The sequence below is a fragment of the Pleurodeles waltl genome, chromosome 10 (genome assembly GCF_031143425.1).
Source record: "Pleurodeles waltl isolate 20211129_DDA chromosome 10, aPleWal1.hap1.20221129, whole genome shotgun sequence".
Classification (NCBI taxonomy): Eukaryota; Metazoa; Chordata; class Amphibia; order Caudata; family Salamandridae; genus Pleurodeles; species Pleurodeles waltl.
In genome coordinates, this window is record NC_090449.1 from 1,047,074,457 (window position 1) to 1,047,092,623 (window position 18,167).

The 18,167-nt window shown below is 41.8% G+C and overlaps 1 protein-coding gene across 1 annotated transcript in view; it reads right to left on the reverse strand.

Moving 5' to 3' along the window:
• Window positions 1–18,167, reverse strand: part of NR1D2 (nuclear receptor subfamily 1 group D member 2) — an 86,959-nt gene that overhangs the window by 55,990 nt on the left and 12,802 nt on the right. The window contains exons 2-3 of the mRNA XM_069212039.1: window positions 12,248–12,520; window positions 5,172–5,260 (exon numbers count right to left, since the gene is read on the reverse strand). Of these exons, the coding sequence (XP_069068140.1) occupies window positions 5,172–5,260; window positions 12,248–12,520 (362 nt within the window). The remainder of the gene's footprint in view (window positions 1–5,171; window positions 5,261–12,247; window positions 12,521–18,167) is intronic.

Below are 18,167 nucleotides of genomic sequence, written 5' to 3' on the forward strand. Positions count from 1 at the left end.
CCTCCGAAGTCCTGGGGAAAGGGTAAAGGCTTACCCTATTGGCGGCAGCATGACCTACCAAACTCTTGGCATAGGATGCTGTATCTGAAAATCAAGCTCCCCTGACACTCAACTCTTTACCGGAGGCAGGAGCAAGGCTTAGACAAGGTGCCAGTGCTGATAAGAGTGTCAGTAAGGTCCTCATTATAATATGATTATGTTTGTCTAGGTTGTAAAACCTCCGTGAGAACATTGGTTTTGGCCACCATAGTGGGCAACTACAAGTTTAAAACCTCTGCCATGCATCTCATTACCACAGTGAAGGAGGCAATCTCTTTTGCTGGTTCTGGGGCAGAACACAACACAGTGTCCGGAGAAGTGTGCAACCCACTTGCATCTTGGAAGTCCAGATTTAAATTGTCATCCTCATAAAGTTGCAACATACTCCTTCTCAATGCCATTATCATACCCATAGGCAGGTTGACTCTGGCCAAAGTCTCAACTGAAAAGTTGCTGGAGCACTGGGTTTAGGTCTGAGACAAAGGTGGAGTTCTGTTCAAATCAGAATGAATGGGTTGGATGCGTCGATATGTTGTGAAGACAACTGATGTCAAAGCCGAGGTGGATTTGGCTCGGAGTCGGACGCTAGGAACTGAGCAATCCTCTGGCAGTGGCACATTAGTGCCATCGTCGATTCACAGGGACTGGTGTGTATCTTGATGCCCGATGGAAATTCGGGTCGGGCACTGGACAGAACCTCGAAGCAAGCTCTAGAGGTACAGACAAGGCAAACGGCAGACCTGTTGGCGGAGTCCTAACTGGAGGCCTCAATGGAGGCCCTTGAGGCCTAAGGGCATGCCAAAGGGAACTGAAGGGGCTGCCACAAATTTGCAACATGTCCTCTCTAAATGCCTCAATTTGTTGTGACGTTGATGAAGACCCTGGAAACTCGGAATGCCTCGGGATCAGCAGTGGGATCGGCTCTTCCATGGGTACCGAGAGTGAGACTTACAGGCACCCTGAGGTCCTTGTGACGTCTCAGGTTGGGAGTGGCAGACCTGGGACCCACTTGATCTTTTTGTGCTTGTGTTTTGATTCCAACTTACTAGAAGACTTGGACCTCAGCAATGACCTGTTGCAGAATGTCCGTTAGAGCAGGAGGGGAGCGGGTCTGCTCCTTCGAAAGGGATATCCAAGATTTGTTTCAGTGTTCGGTGACATACAGCTTTATGCTGCCTTCCTGGATCGTCTTCGGGTTCATGAGGGCACACTCCTCACTGAACTTTGAGTCATCCATCAAACCCAAAATCCAAAGACAGACCTCGTGGACACCTGCCACAAACATCTGTTTGAAACAGTTCCTATAAGACTTAAACCCTGGAAAAAGAATGTTGAGAAAAAAGTTATCAAAAGGCGAGAGAAAAGTTGAACGCCAGCTCCAGATCCATGTACTAAGGTGTAGAGAGGGACTGACTTCAGCATGGAGGGATAACAGATATATACGGATTCCTTCCTCACTCCTGAGCTAGAACGAAGGCAGTGCAGAGCTGTATGATGCCACCTACAAGCATGCAGAAGCAATGCTGGTAAATCTTATGGCTCCATTCTGGCACCTGGGGATATTCTTAAGGTGAAGAATTTGCTGTTAGAAAGTTTCACCAGAAAGTGTGATTTAGGGTTACTCAGGTTTCTCTGTCAATCACGACAAAAACAAGCTCTTTCCATTAAATTTTATGTCAACAAAATCAAACCTTGAATACCCATAAAGATTCCTCAGTTAAATATTTGGGGGCAAATATCTGTCTCGACAAAAACAGCCTAATACATGAGAACAGTGGAGCAATTATGGGCAAATTAAAACTTCAAACAGAAAAGCATCTCAAACCTCCACTATTGACAGCTGGTTATACAGATATTTTTTAAATGATAGTACTCCCTAAGTTACAGAACTTTTCTTAAAAATCCCAACACCTCTTTTTTGTGCTGTCCAGTCTCTACTGACCAGGCTGACACGGGAGGGAAAGTAACCAGAGTCAGATGGAAGACTCCCTCTGGTGGAGGGGGGTTTGGCTAACCAGACCTTTGTACTTATTATTTGGTCTTGCCGGCCTAATATGCCATATATTAGCCAGAACCAGCAGGACACTGGCCCCACCATGTAGTTGAGAAAGGCCAGTCAGACGCGCGCCCACTTGATACTGTGGTTTGAACTAGGATGATCAAGCCGACCCAGAAAATGCACAATGTTTGTTGTACTCTTTGGGCCTTGTGTACACTAGCTCAATGGTTTCCAGCATGTAGTCTGGGGACCCCTGGGGGTCCGCAACGTCTCCTCAGGGGGTTCGCGACTGCTTAGAAAATTAAATATTATTAACAGATTAGGTCCCCAGCTTTCAGTAATTACTCACTGGGGGGTCCTCGGATTCCAATAACGATTCAGTGGGGGTCCCCGGGTTCCAGTAATTATAAAGTGGGGGTCCACAGAAGTGAAGAGATTGGGAACCACTGCACTAGCTCATAAAAATGGACATGAGATGTAACACTTCCCGTCTGTTACAGTGACAGAGAATTCACTTCTGCAGACCGAGGTGAGGAGAAGAGAATGACAATTGAGACCCTTGGTCAACTATTTTTAGATATTTGTAAACCTATTTGTAAATAATACATAACATATGGAGACCATAAGGCTAAAGCATAACCGGTCCGGTAGAAATCTTTACATAATTCAGCCTTTGGCTGGCAATGAGCACAGTATTCTCCTCCTTCCCAGGTGAACCACTGAAGTGCACTCCTTCCACCATGCTATGGACACTGGAGAGGGAAAAGGGTGCAGCGTCCCTGCTTTACAGGATGTGTAGGTCCAAGACGGGACGTTCTATTCACCTGGCCTAAAGATTATGGGAAAAAGACCCTGGAATGTATGTATTTATGTATGTATGTATATATGTATGTATGCATGTATGTACATGTGTATGTATGTAGGTATGTATTTGGCATTTCTGTCGTGCAAAACTACCCAAAAGGCAGCGGAACATTGTAAGTGGTCAACGACAAGCATAAAGTCAATTAGTAAAGTGGAGAGAAAGCTGAGTTGTGGATACTTAACGCCTTGTGATGTAGGTGTTCTTTAAAGAGGTGAGTCTTCAGCTCTTTCCTAAATTGGAGAAGCGTTGGGGCAGTCCTGACAGATACGAAGATGTATTTTCAAATCTTGGGTGCATCAATGGAAAAGGGATCCTATTTTATTTTTTATGTTTTACCCTTCTTAGTCTGTAGTCTGATGGTATTCTGGCTGCAAGTGTGTTAAGATCCACCAGAGATGGTGAGCTTATCTGTAAATAAAGAGGGTAGAGGGGCGGTTGTCACAGCTCTGTAAACTATGCAGCTGGTTTTGAAGATGGTGCGGGTCTGCAAGGGGAGCCAACAGCGTTCTATCAGGAATGGGGTGGTATAATCATATTTGTTTAGGCCCTGAGACCTGCTGCAGCATCTGGTGTAGTTTTGTAAGATAAAGTCTGCAAATGCTGCTGTGCCCTGACAAAATGAATGTCCATGAATTATTTAAACAAGCTCTTACACTTCAGTTTCATTAACAGGGTACACTTTATCCCGGGTTCACTGCACTATTTGATCCATCCATGAGCCCTGAATGACAGAGATGTCACATGGTTAGCTCTAAATTCTTACACCTTGCTAAGAGATTTCCAGAGATATTTAATTAATGGGGTAAAATAAATATATTAATAGAAGACATTACAGGGCACACAATAATGTTATCCCCATACGTATCGCTGCTAGGGCATGTAGAGGAGCCCCTATTTCGGTAGGGAGGCTGGCTGCTCTACTGATATTACTTACTAAGCATAAGGTCATCAGGGCTTGGATGAGAGGTTCCATACCTAAGGTCAATAAATGGCCTCACAATGCTGTTTACTGTAATGAAACTGCTTATCATTATCCAATGTTATTAACTATTATTAAAAAATTCTACAGCACATACAGAATGAGGAAAATGCCTCTCTGAATTGTTTTTGTGCAGAAAGGTGCCCCTTCCTACACAAAAACAATCCTGCCAACAATGTAGACACACTCGTATTAGGGTGCAAGTGAGCCTACATTGGCGCTAGGCAATTTGTGTGCCGGCGTAGGGGGAAAGGACAGAAATGCACTGTATCTTGTAAATACGGTGCATTTCTGACCTTTTAAATTGGCGCAGCTAAAATAGTTGAGGCGCTGCCCTACGCCAATTCCTTGTAAATATGCCCGTGTAGCTTTTGATAGGGAATGTTGTATAATGTACTCCATCTGCAACTATGTGGTGGCTTTGCACTGTTTAACGTCTAATAAAACTTAAATTTAAGTTAAAATAGAGGGTTGCCACCTGTTATACACAGTTTCACACCACCTTGCAAATGAGAAAGTGATTTAAGACAATTCTCCAATGAATAATATGTATGGACATGTGAAGGGTTGGTGTCTACTAACCTGTAGAAATTAGAGCATGACAGTGATTCTCAGTTGAGTTGTATGGGGCACACAGTGAAAGGGATTCTCCATTGACTTGTATGGGGCACAGGGTGAAAGTGATTCTCTATTGACTTGTATGGGGCACAGGGTGAAAGTGATTCTCCATTGACCTGTATGGGGCACAGGGTGAAAGTGATTCTCCATTGACTTGTATGGGACACAGGGTGAAAGTGATTCTCCATTGATTTGGATGGGGCACAGGGTGAAAATGATTCTCCACTGAGTTGTATGGAGCAGAGGGTGTAAGGAGATTCTCCATTGACTTTCCATCAACTTGGGTCGAACTAAGTTATGAAAGAGGATTGATTTATATAGGATGCAATGGTAACAAGTATCCAGATATGGTACAGAATTTTCATGGGTAAAGGCTGAAATCGCAAGAGATCAGAATGTCTTTCGATGGTGGCGCTGAACACGTGCACAAACGCATGATCAGTCAACAAGGAATATAAGGAATATTGGAGTATAATCACCAAGTCTGCTTGGTCTACAGAAACAATGCACATAAAAAACATGTTAGAAATATAAATATTAAACAAAAAACATGCAGGCGGCCCTTTTGGTATATAAAAAAGTGACTGTAGAGAAGTACTTTTAGTTAATAAAAAGGCTGCCTATGCTTTGTGAGAAGCAGGGTTCACAGTTGTGTACATAGGTAGTTTTACCTTGCAGCCTTCACAGGCATGGACGCCATAATGGAATCCTGAGGCCACGTCACCACACACCTTGCACAGCAGAAGCAGGCCACTGGGATCTGGGGGAAATGGACAGGAGACCTGCAGAGTGAGATACTGGGGTGTGATTACTTCAGGGGTGAAGTGAGAGGCAGGAGGAGAAGGAGAGAAAAAGGGAGAGAAAGAGAGAGAGAGAGAGAGAGAGGGAGAGAGAGAGGGAGAGAGAGAGAGAGAGAGAAAGAGAGAGAGACAGAGAGAGAGTCAGAAAGAAAAATGGATAAGGCAATGGGGGTGTGAGAAACTGAGGTGTGACTTCCTGAGAGGGAGAAGGAAGAGTGCTAGAGAGGGAGGCAGTAAAGAAAAAAAGACAAAAGGGAAATAAGGAATAGCAGAGTGAGACGGAACTAAAAGCAAACAGCCAGTGTGCAATGTACATTAATACAATTCTCTGTGATATTTGGGCCCGGATTTACAAAGACTTTGCATTGTTTGTACGTTATTTATTTAATGCAGACCAGACACAAATTCTTGGGTTGGGATTTACAATCCCATGCAAATCCGATTTGCGTTGGATTGTAACCCAAAGTAACACAATACAGCACAATGTGCTGGCTTGCGTTACTTTGCGTCAAGGGGGCATTCCATGGGGTGTGCATAGATGTTTCCATGTATACACCAACGGGTCTTGATGCAAATCCCTCTAGAGAGAATTGCACACAGGGATTTGCTCCAAACTCCTGCACCTCCCTGAGGCAGGCATAATGAGGAGAAATATTTTTGTTTCTATTCATATTTAGGTCTTGGCTGAGGTAGCACGCATGCGCTGTCCCTTGGAGATCTACTGTATCTAAAAAGGGCTTACAGAACACCCATTACTTACCACTGGTTGGCGTCTCCGTCACTCTCACTTCTTTTGTCTTCATTGGTCAGCAGTAGCTGGGCTGGCTTCATTTTGCTGCGGGACTCGCTCTATGGTTTTCGTTAGATTGGACACATACACACTGCAGTTTCCAGTCTGCACATATCACATGAATGACTCCACTCCTCACAATGCCACTGTATGCCACTTTACTTCACTCTGCACCACTCCACTCTACTCTACAACACTCCACTCTCCTCTATACTACTCCATGCCACTCAACTTAGTGACACTCTATTCCACTTCACGTTACTCTACTCCGTGACCCTCTACGTCACTCTATGCCAGTCCACTCTACAACACTCTATGCCACTCCACGCTACTCCATGCCACCTCACTCTACAACACTCTACACCACTTTACTCCACTATACGGCACTCCACTCTACAACACTCCACTCTACACAACTGGACATTATGACATCCTATGCAGCTCCACCCAACGCCACTCCACTCTAAGTCACTCCAATCTAGGTTATTCTATGACAATCTATGATACTGTCCTCTACGACAGCCCATTCTATGATACTCTACGTCACTCCACTCTACAACACTTTGCTCCAGTCCACGACACTCTATGCTACTCCACTCTACACACTCCAATCTATGACACTTTACTTCACTCTGCGTCACTCTAATCTACTCTATGCCACTCCACACCACCTTACTCTACTCTACATCACTCCAATCTACGCCACTCACTCTAAGACACTCAACATCATTCCATTATAGGACACTCTACCCCACTCTACGTCACTCCACTCTACAATGCTCTATTTCTCTGCACTCATAACAATCTATTCTGCACTACTATACTCTACTCCACTCTACGCCACTCCACTCTAGGACACTCAACTCTAGCACACTTTATTACATCCTTCACTACTTTAATCTACCACACTCTACTCTACAACACTCTACACCCCTCTATAACAATCTGCTTAACTCTACAACACTCTACACCATCCACTCTACACCACTCCACTCCACATCACTCCACTCTACGACAGTCCACACAGTTAGTGGGCACCTGACGGCCTCTTTGCGTGCGGGCACAGGGGCAAAGTGTTGCCAGTCATTTGCATGGAGCCTTACCCCCATGCACATAAGTTAAGCCCCCTAAAGATAGAGTTGGCCCTGTATCTATCTATATTATAGAAAGGGCTGAATAAGCATCTGACGCCCCTTCTGTAATATTAGGGTGTCCAAAGGCACATCTGTGTTGTCTCCCCAAGGCCCTGTATGTAATATGGCCGCAGGTGGTTGAGCTTTATGGGAATGAGGCTATGTCTGAGCTCTCAGAAAGCCGAAATATTTTGACTTCTGTTAGAAAAACTAGCAAATAATTCCTGGCTACTCTTAGAAGCTTGGCACAAGCACCAAGGCCTACCTGAAAGACAAATGCATTGAGTGTATGTGAAACAACACCCATCGATATTACAGAATGTATTAAGAAATACATGATTAAAAGAACTCAAGCTACTTAAGTTAAAAAGCATAACAATGCAATGATTAAAATGACAGCAAAATGAAGAAAATCGCAAGTAGGAATTAACAGTTAATTAAAATTCAAAATCCTTCCATAAAGAACAATGGGAACATGGAAATCAAGATAACAAATCTTCAATGGGGCAAAGCAGGAAGCTTATAGGGACAGAATGCTAAATGTAGCCTGTGAGGTCACATATTTTTCATGCCCCAGTTCTCCAGTAACTTTTCTTTAATCCTCAACTTTTGGAAAATGTTTCATAACTTCTATCCTTGTGCTCTACAAGTCTCCAAAGTTCTAAAACCATGTTTTTGGACACTAGGCCAAGGGCTCAAACTGCTGGAAGTTTACCAGCACTGCTGAAAGGGCCTGACCACACAGGTAAAATAGTCTACTTATTCCCAAAAGCAACTGCTCATATTCAGATCTGGCCTGCTCCCTGATTCTCTTTTTGAACTCTGTGAATAACTCTGGGAGTTGGGAACCCACCTGCAATTCTCATTCATTTTTGTAACTTTTGGTTGCAATAAAAGATAAACTAACAAGACCGTCAGACAAAACCTATTTCTAATTTTTCTACTCACCTCCTTACCAATTTTTGCCATGCTATAGTGGAGCGACGTTGGCCTCTGCGACAAATGATCTCTCTTTTGCAGAGTGGTGGAGAAGATGTTTTTTCTCCAGGAGCCAGCTAAGTTGAACAGTGTTTACAATCACTGTACATATCCCAATATTATTGACGCTAAAGCACAGGAAACTAGCAGAAGACTAGGGTGAGGGCCAGTACAATAGCAGTTGAAATCGAAAAACATGGTACTATATGTTATTGCGAGTTTAATGTCTGATCTGGAATGTTAACAGGTTAAATTCTCGTACTAAAAGAAGTAAAGTATGGATGGAGCAAACATCTAAAACCTGGCATATCCTGCTTGCAGGTGACCCATTTAACTACTTGTGGTCACTCATGCCCTCAATACGACTTTGGCAGTCTTTTGGCTAGACCGCCATCGTCGCGGCATCAAAAGACCGCCAGTGTTGGCGGTCTGAAGACAGCCATATTATGAGTCACACCTGGATTTCTGCCCATTCACGGGTGGAAATCCGACATCATCGGCCTGACAGATGGCAGGTGAGAGGCAGTTCCCACACCAGCATTGACTTGCCCAATGGACTCTACCCACGTATTACGAGACGTAATACAGCACAGTGGTGCAGCGCTGGCTGTGGAACCGCCAACATCCATCCCCTCCCAGATGACCACCTCGCCCAGACAGGTAGACAGACTGTTCGAAAGGGGGGGCAGTCAGGGGAGGGTGTGTAGTGTGTGCATGTGTGTGGTGTGTGCATGTATGTGTCTGTGAAGCGGAATGGGTGTGCTTGAGTGTGTATATGTATGCATGTGTGCATGGAGGGTGTGTGTGTCTGAATGTAAGCGGAGGGGAAGGGTGTGTGCGTCTGAATGTGAGCGGAGGGGCGGGGGTGCGTGTCTTCAAGCGTGCGAGTAGGGGTGTTTGTGTGGGTGCGTGCAAGCGAGTGGAGGTGTTTGTCAGGGAGTGCCTAGGTGAGTGGGGGTGCGTGTTTGTAGGTGTTTCATGTGGGAGTGCATGTTTGTAGGTGTGACATGTGGAGGTGCGTGTATTTAGGTGAATCTACGTGTGGGGGTGCGTGTGCCTGCGACAGGAATGGAGATTCCTGTTGCTGGGCCACGAAAAGTCTGGCGGTGTGCCGACTCTTAACAGCCCCGGCGGTCTTACGGCTGCCACTGGGCGGGAGGTGCTCAACTCCGGCCCGGCGGTCCGACCACCTAGGCGGTACTGGTGGCAGCCAAAGTCATAATACGACGCCAGTAAGACCGCCACACTCGTAATGAGGTCCTCAGTGTTGCATTGATTAGACTAGGCTGTGTTTGCTGTTACTGCACAAATTACCCACTGGAGTGGGTTGCCATACATGGTAGATGGGACATGTGGGAATGTGTCTGTACTAAGGCTGATGATGCGGGCAACAGCAAAGGTCAGCACTGATAAGTAATTGTACATAATATTAATTTTATGGTCCAATTATATTGATAATCCCACACCATATACACAATTGCTTCTGGAGCTAACAGAATTGGAGGGGTAATTGATTCTCAGTGGGAATATTAACATACCCCAAGATTATTAGCTCCAGTAGAAAGGGAAGAGCATGTATGCACATTGTTTGAGGGTCTATTAGCCATATAATCGAACACTGTGGTTTAAAAGATTGCTTCCTACATCAAAGGGTAAGGATCCAGGATCATATTCCACTCTAACTTTTACAGAAACAATTCATGCTCATATGCAAATCCACCAGAAGACATTAGCAGATCACAGTTTTATCTCTATAGACAAAACCTTGTTTTTTCAGCAGAACAGTTTGCAAGCAAAAAGGGAGATGTTTGATTGTTCAATGTTGGCATATTCTGTCTATACATTGATGATACAATTCAGAAACCTTTGAGGAATAATGCTGACACAACTCCTCTTGGCACTCTATGGGACAGATTAAAGGCTATACTTAGAGGAAGCACACTGCCTTGCAGAATTGGTCTTGATAAGGTGGTCTGCCAAGCAAAAGAGAATCATTGTCTGCAATTGTATCATCTACAATGTTTACATGGTTTTCTAGTTTGTTCTCGAACAAATGCTATAGAAGAAGAGCTTTATAAGCCATGAGTATCCCTGCAATACTTGCAATATTTGCTTGTCAAACACACTAGCAACAAAGTGGCTACGTTAAGTTATAACTATTGCTTACACACATTTAAACATTTAGAAACAATGAGCAAGAATTTGGCATTAAAGTTAAAGGAGGAACAGAAACATTCCCCTATACTGGCAATTTATGTTAAGGCAGAATGTATAATCCAGGAAACCTTTGGGGCTAGGAAAATATTTAGGAATACTATTCTAAGCTGTATACAGAGGAGGAGCTGTTCCTAATATATTATATGTGGCATATCTAGAAACTTGTATTAGAACTCCTTTAGGTTCTATGGCTGGGGTTGCATTAGAGAAACATACCATGGCTGGTGATCACCAATGTTTCAGCTGGGAAAACAGATGGTAGAGACTCCATAACTTTAGAGTTTTATAAAACATTTTCAAGCAAAGAAGCCCAAAGGCAAGCATCCACATTCTCAGGACCTGGATCACTTTGTCATCATGGTTCATCAAAGCCCTAAGTCGAGTCCCAAAGCTGGAGACAACCTTCCTCTTCACAGTCTTTTACCAAGCAGACATGAACTTCAGGAGACTTCTTCTAGTCTTCTTTACCAGACAGCTATCCGAGTCTCGTGGTAGCCATACCGATGTAGAATATACCTTGTGACCGACTGTCGCTGGTTGAGCACATCAGTGTTCTCTCCTAAAGCAAAGTCTGGAGCTCCCACAGATTACTTATGCAGACTAGATTGGACAAATGGGGTGCTTACAGGCTTTTGTATTTTATTAGTTATTAGCTGTGTTTTTTCAGAAGAGGGTGTGAGGTCAGCATATTACACTTTTACAAAGGAAAGTGGTATTATAATGAATGTGCTTGAAAATCATTTAGACTATTTTTCAAACTGTAGTTAAATCTATGATAATGTCTCACCAATGTAAAATTCACACTGTTATGATTTTACTTGTTGAGCGCTCTGCTAGCCTTTCTGTTTATAAAAATATTAAATAAATACGTAAATGAATATGGGAATGTGGGTTTCAAATGATCCTGTGGAATTTTGAATGCAAGAATGAATTTTTCTGAATTGTGAGCTTGCTGTTGCTCAGGGTCTCGGTTTCAAAGGATGTAGTGGGGGAGAGGAAAGTAACTAGTTAGTCTATATAAATAGAGATCCTAAAAAGTCTAAAACTAAACATTTTCAAATGAGATGGAGATCTTCACAGCAATATAGTAATACAGTAATATGGTAAAAGTATACATAATGTATCAGAGAATATACCTTTAACTGCCTTTTATTATAATTTCAACATACGTGAATAGCCAACATTTTCTTTTGTTGCTGTTTTCAAATGTTCTACAAAATAATTTTAAATTAAATGGAATTAAATGAATGTTGGAAATGAATTTTAAATCCCTCCTGATGGTCTGCTTAAAGACAAAAAAGGAGCTCTGTATCGCCATAAACATGAGTTGCGGCCAATCAGTGTTTAGTGTTTTTGCTCGTGGGTTAAAGGGCCCTCGGGCTACGTTTTTTAGTGGGAGTAAGTTTTATTAAAAAAAACAAAGTGTGACAATAATAACTAGTACACGCCCTCCAATAAAAGTAAAAGATTAAACTTACACCTTTCAGAGGGGGGTGGAATGACTTTGTTTTAAATCAACAGAGTGCAATGACCTTGTTTTAAAGCAACAGAATGGAAGACAAGTTAATCATTCTTAATTATATATTAATAAAAAGCTATGACAAGTTTTGTTAAAAGACGAAGAACACCAAAAATTACATCTGCAGAAAATACATTTGAAACCATGCACAGTTTGTACTTCTTATGAAGCTATAGAATTCTACTACCAGTAGAACACCATATGATCAAACCTCTGGTGGTACCAGTACCTTACATCTGAGAAAGAATTGCCACTTGTAAAATGCACACAAGTATTTATTTCTCACAGTGCTAAGATATGCCACACTTACTTCTCATAACTCTGCTAAAACATTTTGTTTGTAGCTCAGCGCTTGAGTAAGCTGCCTTCTGACTTAGCTGTTGCCCATTCTGCATCCCCTTGGAGATGGGGCCACAATTTTTGGCAGACACAGCGCTGCTTCCACTGTGACAGCTGCTTTCATAGGTGGAGCTGCCAGGTGAGGGCGGTGAGAAGCTCTGGGAGCTGCAGTCTGAGGGCTCACTTACGCAGGAGGCTGGACTGGCAGAACCACTGGAGGAACTCATTGAGGCAATCACAGTACCTGGAAGAAGAAGGTGAGGCCATGAGATGCTGAACCATGTTACAAAATTTCTTCTTAATGGACGCCATTTGGAATGGTTTCATTGGGCGACTTTCCTTTGCTAGAGATACAACACATAAAGCATAGTTTGGATGCAGCATTTAAACATCTTATTGGCAACTTCTTCCCAAATGACTTAAAATGCCCTCACCCAGTGATAGTAATATTTTTAGCCTTGCGTATCTTACAATGCTTTAACTAGCTGGGCACAAATCAATATTGATAGACTTGCCTAGCTAACAATGCATTCACCAGTTGTGCAGAATACTGGTAGACTATCAACGCTGACAATACCTTTAGCAGGAGAGCACCATATTGCTGGGCTCACAATTCTTACAATGCTTTCACCAGTTGTATGGATTACTAGACCATACCACCTGGTAATAATAATATCCATTTCAAACTCAAATGGTCTAATCAAATATCTCATATATCTGCTAACACAGGTCAACTCCACTAGCTCACAATATTACTAATCTTCAAAAACAACATTAGTCTTTTTAGAAAACAGAGAATAGATAACATTCTGCTTCCCAAGTAAGTCCCTAGTTCAATTTAAATGTTTTATTTGATCTTAACAAAATGTACAATATCACACTCATGGAAAAAATTGACATAATTTAACAGCTATCTTAAGTTATACTATAAGTTTACAACAAGCATGGGAAGAATGGTGCATTATAAGTCATACAAAGATAAAAATGTACAAGTACTTTCAAATGTTAAGAAACAACATCTGCTATAATGAATAAAATTAAAGGAGCTACTTACAATTAATGCTATATAATTTTCTAATTCAACCTGAAAATATGATTGATTACAATTTATTAGGACATTGGAATGTTGGGAGCTCCAATGAAGAGGCTAAGGACTCATAATGGCTGATATAAGCCTTCTGCCCCAACATTCCAATGTTTGTCCTTCTGTTTCTTCCTTTTTAAATTAGAACATTCTACCCTCAGTGGGTGTAATGTTCTAATAGTCTTATGGCCCTTGTGTCTCAGGCTATACCAGTCGTTAAAGGCCCCCTCCCTCGTTACAGGCCCCTGCTTGTGGCTCTGGCCTATAACCTGGGTTCACGGTCTTTAATATAGCCTTAGAACCCGCCGTAGCGGGCTCTACCGGCTATTAAAGGCCCGCTCCCCGCGTTAAATGCCCGAGCTGAAGGCGAGGGCATTTAACAAGGGAGAGGGACTTTAATAGCCGGTAGAGCCCGCTACGGCGGGTTCTAAGGCTATTAGAACATTCTGCCACTCAGGGCAGAATGTTCTATTAAAAAAAAAATAATTCACGGAGCCCGAGGGGATTAAAATCCCCTCGGGCTCCGTGAGGCTTTGTTCACAGCTGTTGCTGTGAACAAAGCGAACATTGGAATGTTGGCGCTGCGGGCTTTTACCGGCCAGTAAAAGCCCGCAGCACTCCATTGTTTTCAATGGAGCCCCCAGCATTCCAATGTTCTAATATCCGGTTCAGCCCTCAGCAGTGGGCTACAAATCTATACCAGCAGAACAGTTGGTTCAAAAAAAGAAAGACAAAGAAGGTGGAAAAAGAGAGAGGAAAATATAAGTGAAGAAAAAAATAAAAAGATTAGGGGTTAATCTCATCTATTATGTTTATTACATTACACAATTTAGGTTGAGAAATTAACATAGATAAAAAGTAGCAAACTGGGAACGTGTTGCCAAAGTAGTCCTTAGTATGGACAAAGAAAATGAAAATAAATAAATAATATAAACATCTATAAAAACATACATAGAGCTCAAACTTAAAATAATTTATATTAATATTTAACATAAGCATAGTTTTTCTAATTTATTCTAAAGTTTACTAACCCTTTTTTTTTATTTTCCCTATATTTTACCATAGGGATATCACCCCAACTGTGAAGTCTCCCTATGGCAAAGTAGAACAATAAGTTTTTAAAAAGTGTATTTAACTCAAACAATTTTAATTCAGATATTTTTATGTTAAATATTAATCTAAATTCATGTTTTTCTATATGTATTTTAAATGTAGAACAAAAGATAAGAAGTGCTACAGCACTATTACCAATTTTGAATTAACTCTTTGATAATTTAAATATATTAAATTAAATAAACATATTTTATTGATGTTTAAATTAAAAAAAATCAAATTAAAGTAAAAATATGTTTCATTATACATTAAGAATTATAAAAAGTGCTGCATATAATTTTTAAGCTATTTAATTGTATTTTATTAAAAGCCACCTAATTAACATTAACTTATAATTTTAAAAAAAAAGGTTGTTAAAATATTTTAGATTAAATAAATCAGATTTATCTTTAGGCTGTTTCAACATTAGGCTACATTTAGTCATATTTTTAATACTTTAATTAATTTAATTTGACTTTATTTCATATGTTTTGTTCAAGTCCCTAAGTCCACTTTTTCTAGGGGTGGGCGGTGTAGTACCAATGGCTGGCTACGTGAGGTGCTGGGCTTTCTCCCGCTCTAAGTTGAAATAACAGTTTTGGATCCCCTTTTGGCTGTAGTAACTTTAGAAGTGCAGTTTGTGAATAGTAATGGGTTTACACTTTTGTGGGTGTTACATTCCCCTCCATAATCCTCTTTAAACTCCCATCCCCACTAAGCCCCTCCGTACTCCTACTTAACCACCTCCCACTTAGTAGAAAGTATGCCTCTTTTCCAGCAACTCCTCCAGGACCCGTCCACATTTACTATGAAGTCGTAAACTTATATGTATGAGAATCCCCCCATAGAAAAGATATGAAAAGTGGAGGGAATGATTTACACTTGTAGGCTTGTGAACAGCATTACTACTATTGTAAACAAACTACAAAATGGGAATAGACCCCAAACATTATTCCAAAATTGCTACTACCAGCAATCACAGAAATAGGCAACCTAAAATATATTTCTGAATTTGAAAGGCAACGCTAGCTGTAAAAGTATATTGATTTGTTGCCAAATGGATTTCCAAAAATAACTGACTTTAATACAAAAAAACAGCATGTGCAATTAGTTTCCTTTCTGTGATGTACAAGATGATAAACTGTTTGGGGCATCTGACAACTTACAAAGCTTCAGAGAAGAACTTAAAAACCTGTCAAAAAAAAGATAAAACAACACTTAATGGTAATGTTAGCAGGTTTACATTTTTTAAATATGTTGTCCCAAATTTTATCCTGTAAAGAATTAGGCCTGCAAATCTGCTTCCTAATAAATTTCAAAATTTGTGGTGCAATTTAGTATTTCATTTAAGGTCTTTGTACAGAAAAGGTGGTTTAGAAACTGAGAGACCTCCCAAATTATATTAGAGAGATTTTGCAGGAAGGCCTTAATATTGATGTTATCCTCAATATTGGAAGCAGTATGCGATTATTAAATGGGTATTAAAGAATGTACTTATGATTTTAAAAAAAGCATAAGGTAAATCAAAAGAATTATGTATAACCTGAAGATGAACTATGGGACCACTGTTAAAGAAAGTGGCAGCCCAGGCATCATTTCAGTTCATCAAAAACATTAGTTTCAAATATTTATTCACTTATTAAACCAGATTAATGAAGAAACTACATAATCCAGTGTACACTGTTTAGAAATCAGGAGTTTATGTACGAAATCATAAGAATTCTTTTAGAATTAGAAGAGACTTTAAAGGGGCCATCATGATACACACGGTACTTCCTTAAAATAGAGATGGAAAGTGGAGCAACAAGAGATTTTCCAAAGCATACCGATTTCGGAAATGTATCCAATACATAAACTAACAAAGTGGTACAGGTTTCCTAGTACAAAAAGAAACATGTAAAAAATGTAAATCAGGGAAACAAAACCCATATTACATTCAGGTTTGTTTTCTTTACCTTGGAGAGGGCCAGTCTAGAAAATGTTTATTCCATAAACATTTTGATAGGAAACAATTAAGTTTTAAATACAAATGTATGAAGTTTAAATGGTAACAGGGATACTAAATACATGGCAATTGGGATTAGCATCATGTTAATGGTATCAATTGTTTTGCATCAGGATAAATGAAGTAGGGACCAACTTGCTATTGAGGAATTTGAGGTATTGAAGAGCATATTTATCAAGGCTTGGAGGAGGTGCAAAGTCACAAAAAGTGACGCAAGCCTATGTGAACAATTGATGAATTGCTTACGTTCCAGGACAAAACATTTTTTCAAAAAGATTTACCTAAAATTAACGCAAATAGCACTTTTGTGGTACACTAAAGCTGCCACCCATGGTTTCTGACACAAAGGGGGTCATTACAAGTCTGTGAGCCCAAGGACCGCTAGACTCACGGTGACGGTTGGACCGCCAACCTCCAAAAGGTTCAACCACCACATTACGGCGGACCACCGTCACAGCCAGGAACATGGTTCCCGACAGACTTAAGGTGGCCGGGGTTGTTCTCAGCCAGGCCGGCGCTAAACTGTGCTGATCACAACCCCACTTCTGGGGGTTACAGGGGGGGCCTCTGCACTGCCCATGGCATTTTTTTTTAATACATTTTATTGAATTTTGTTACAGCGCATTCCATACAAGCTGTACATGTGACAGGATCATCATCTGATAGCGCCTGTATTAATGGGCAAAAGCAGCTGCAGAAGAATATAAACAACCCAATCCCAACAACTTCAAGTTCAATCACCTCCCGAGAGTTGTGGTCATGTATGCCTACACTCCGGAAACTCTAAAGTTGGAAGGCAATTCCTCATATGTGTGTGTCCTGCATGTGAAGAAGGGGTGAGTCGGAGTAGGGTGGGTGTGGGCTCTGGGGGGAGGGGGTTGGAGCACTTACGAGGTAGTCAGTGCTGCTCATCATCCTGAGATGCCACAATCAGGAGGTTGTCTGGGTCCCTAAGCAAATCCACTGAGGCTTCCCAGGCGCGAGCCATGCCCATGGTCCCAATCCCTCTCTCAACTTCTCATAGCAATAACCTTCCCTTACACCCTGCCCACTGTTCCAGCTCTATGTGCCATGTTGATGTCCGAGGGCCTCTGGGAGACTTCCAATTTCTTGTGATTTCTCACCTGGCCAATATGAAGGCATGCCACATTGACCACCTAGAAGTGTTTGTGAATGCGTGCTGGTGTGAGATATGCCTGATGGAGGACATAGAAATGTATGATTTTGAAGCAAGCATTTCTTGACACCTTGGGAATTCTGCTCACTATTATATCCCAGTCTTTTTTGCTCAGTGGGTTCCCGAGATCTGCCTCCCACCTGTCCCTCAGTCATTCCAATGGCCGTTGTATATCCTCCCCTATGGTCCTATACAAGCATCTGTTTCGAAAACACTGGACGAGAGGGCTATGTACTGACAACTCTTATGTGTGGAGGGTTCAGTAGTACCAGACTGCCAGTGCTCCAAAGCACTGTTGTGACCGCCCGATGGAGCAAGAAGTGCCCTTGTGGGAGATCAAATTTGGTGCAGAATTCCTCAAAGGGGAGCAGCACAGCCTCGTTGCATAAGTCTCCAACTGTGGTCGCCCAAGCGGCCACCCATTCTTCCAAACCCCTCTAATTCCCCCCCCCCCCACCATGTGGGAGTTCCATCAGTGTGCTGAGGGGTAGGTCTGGAGTATATGGGACCGTTGTGCACATCTTTCAAAGGCA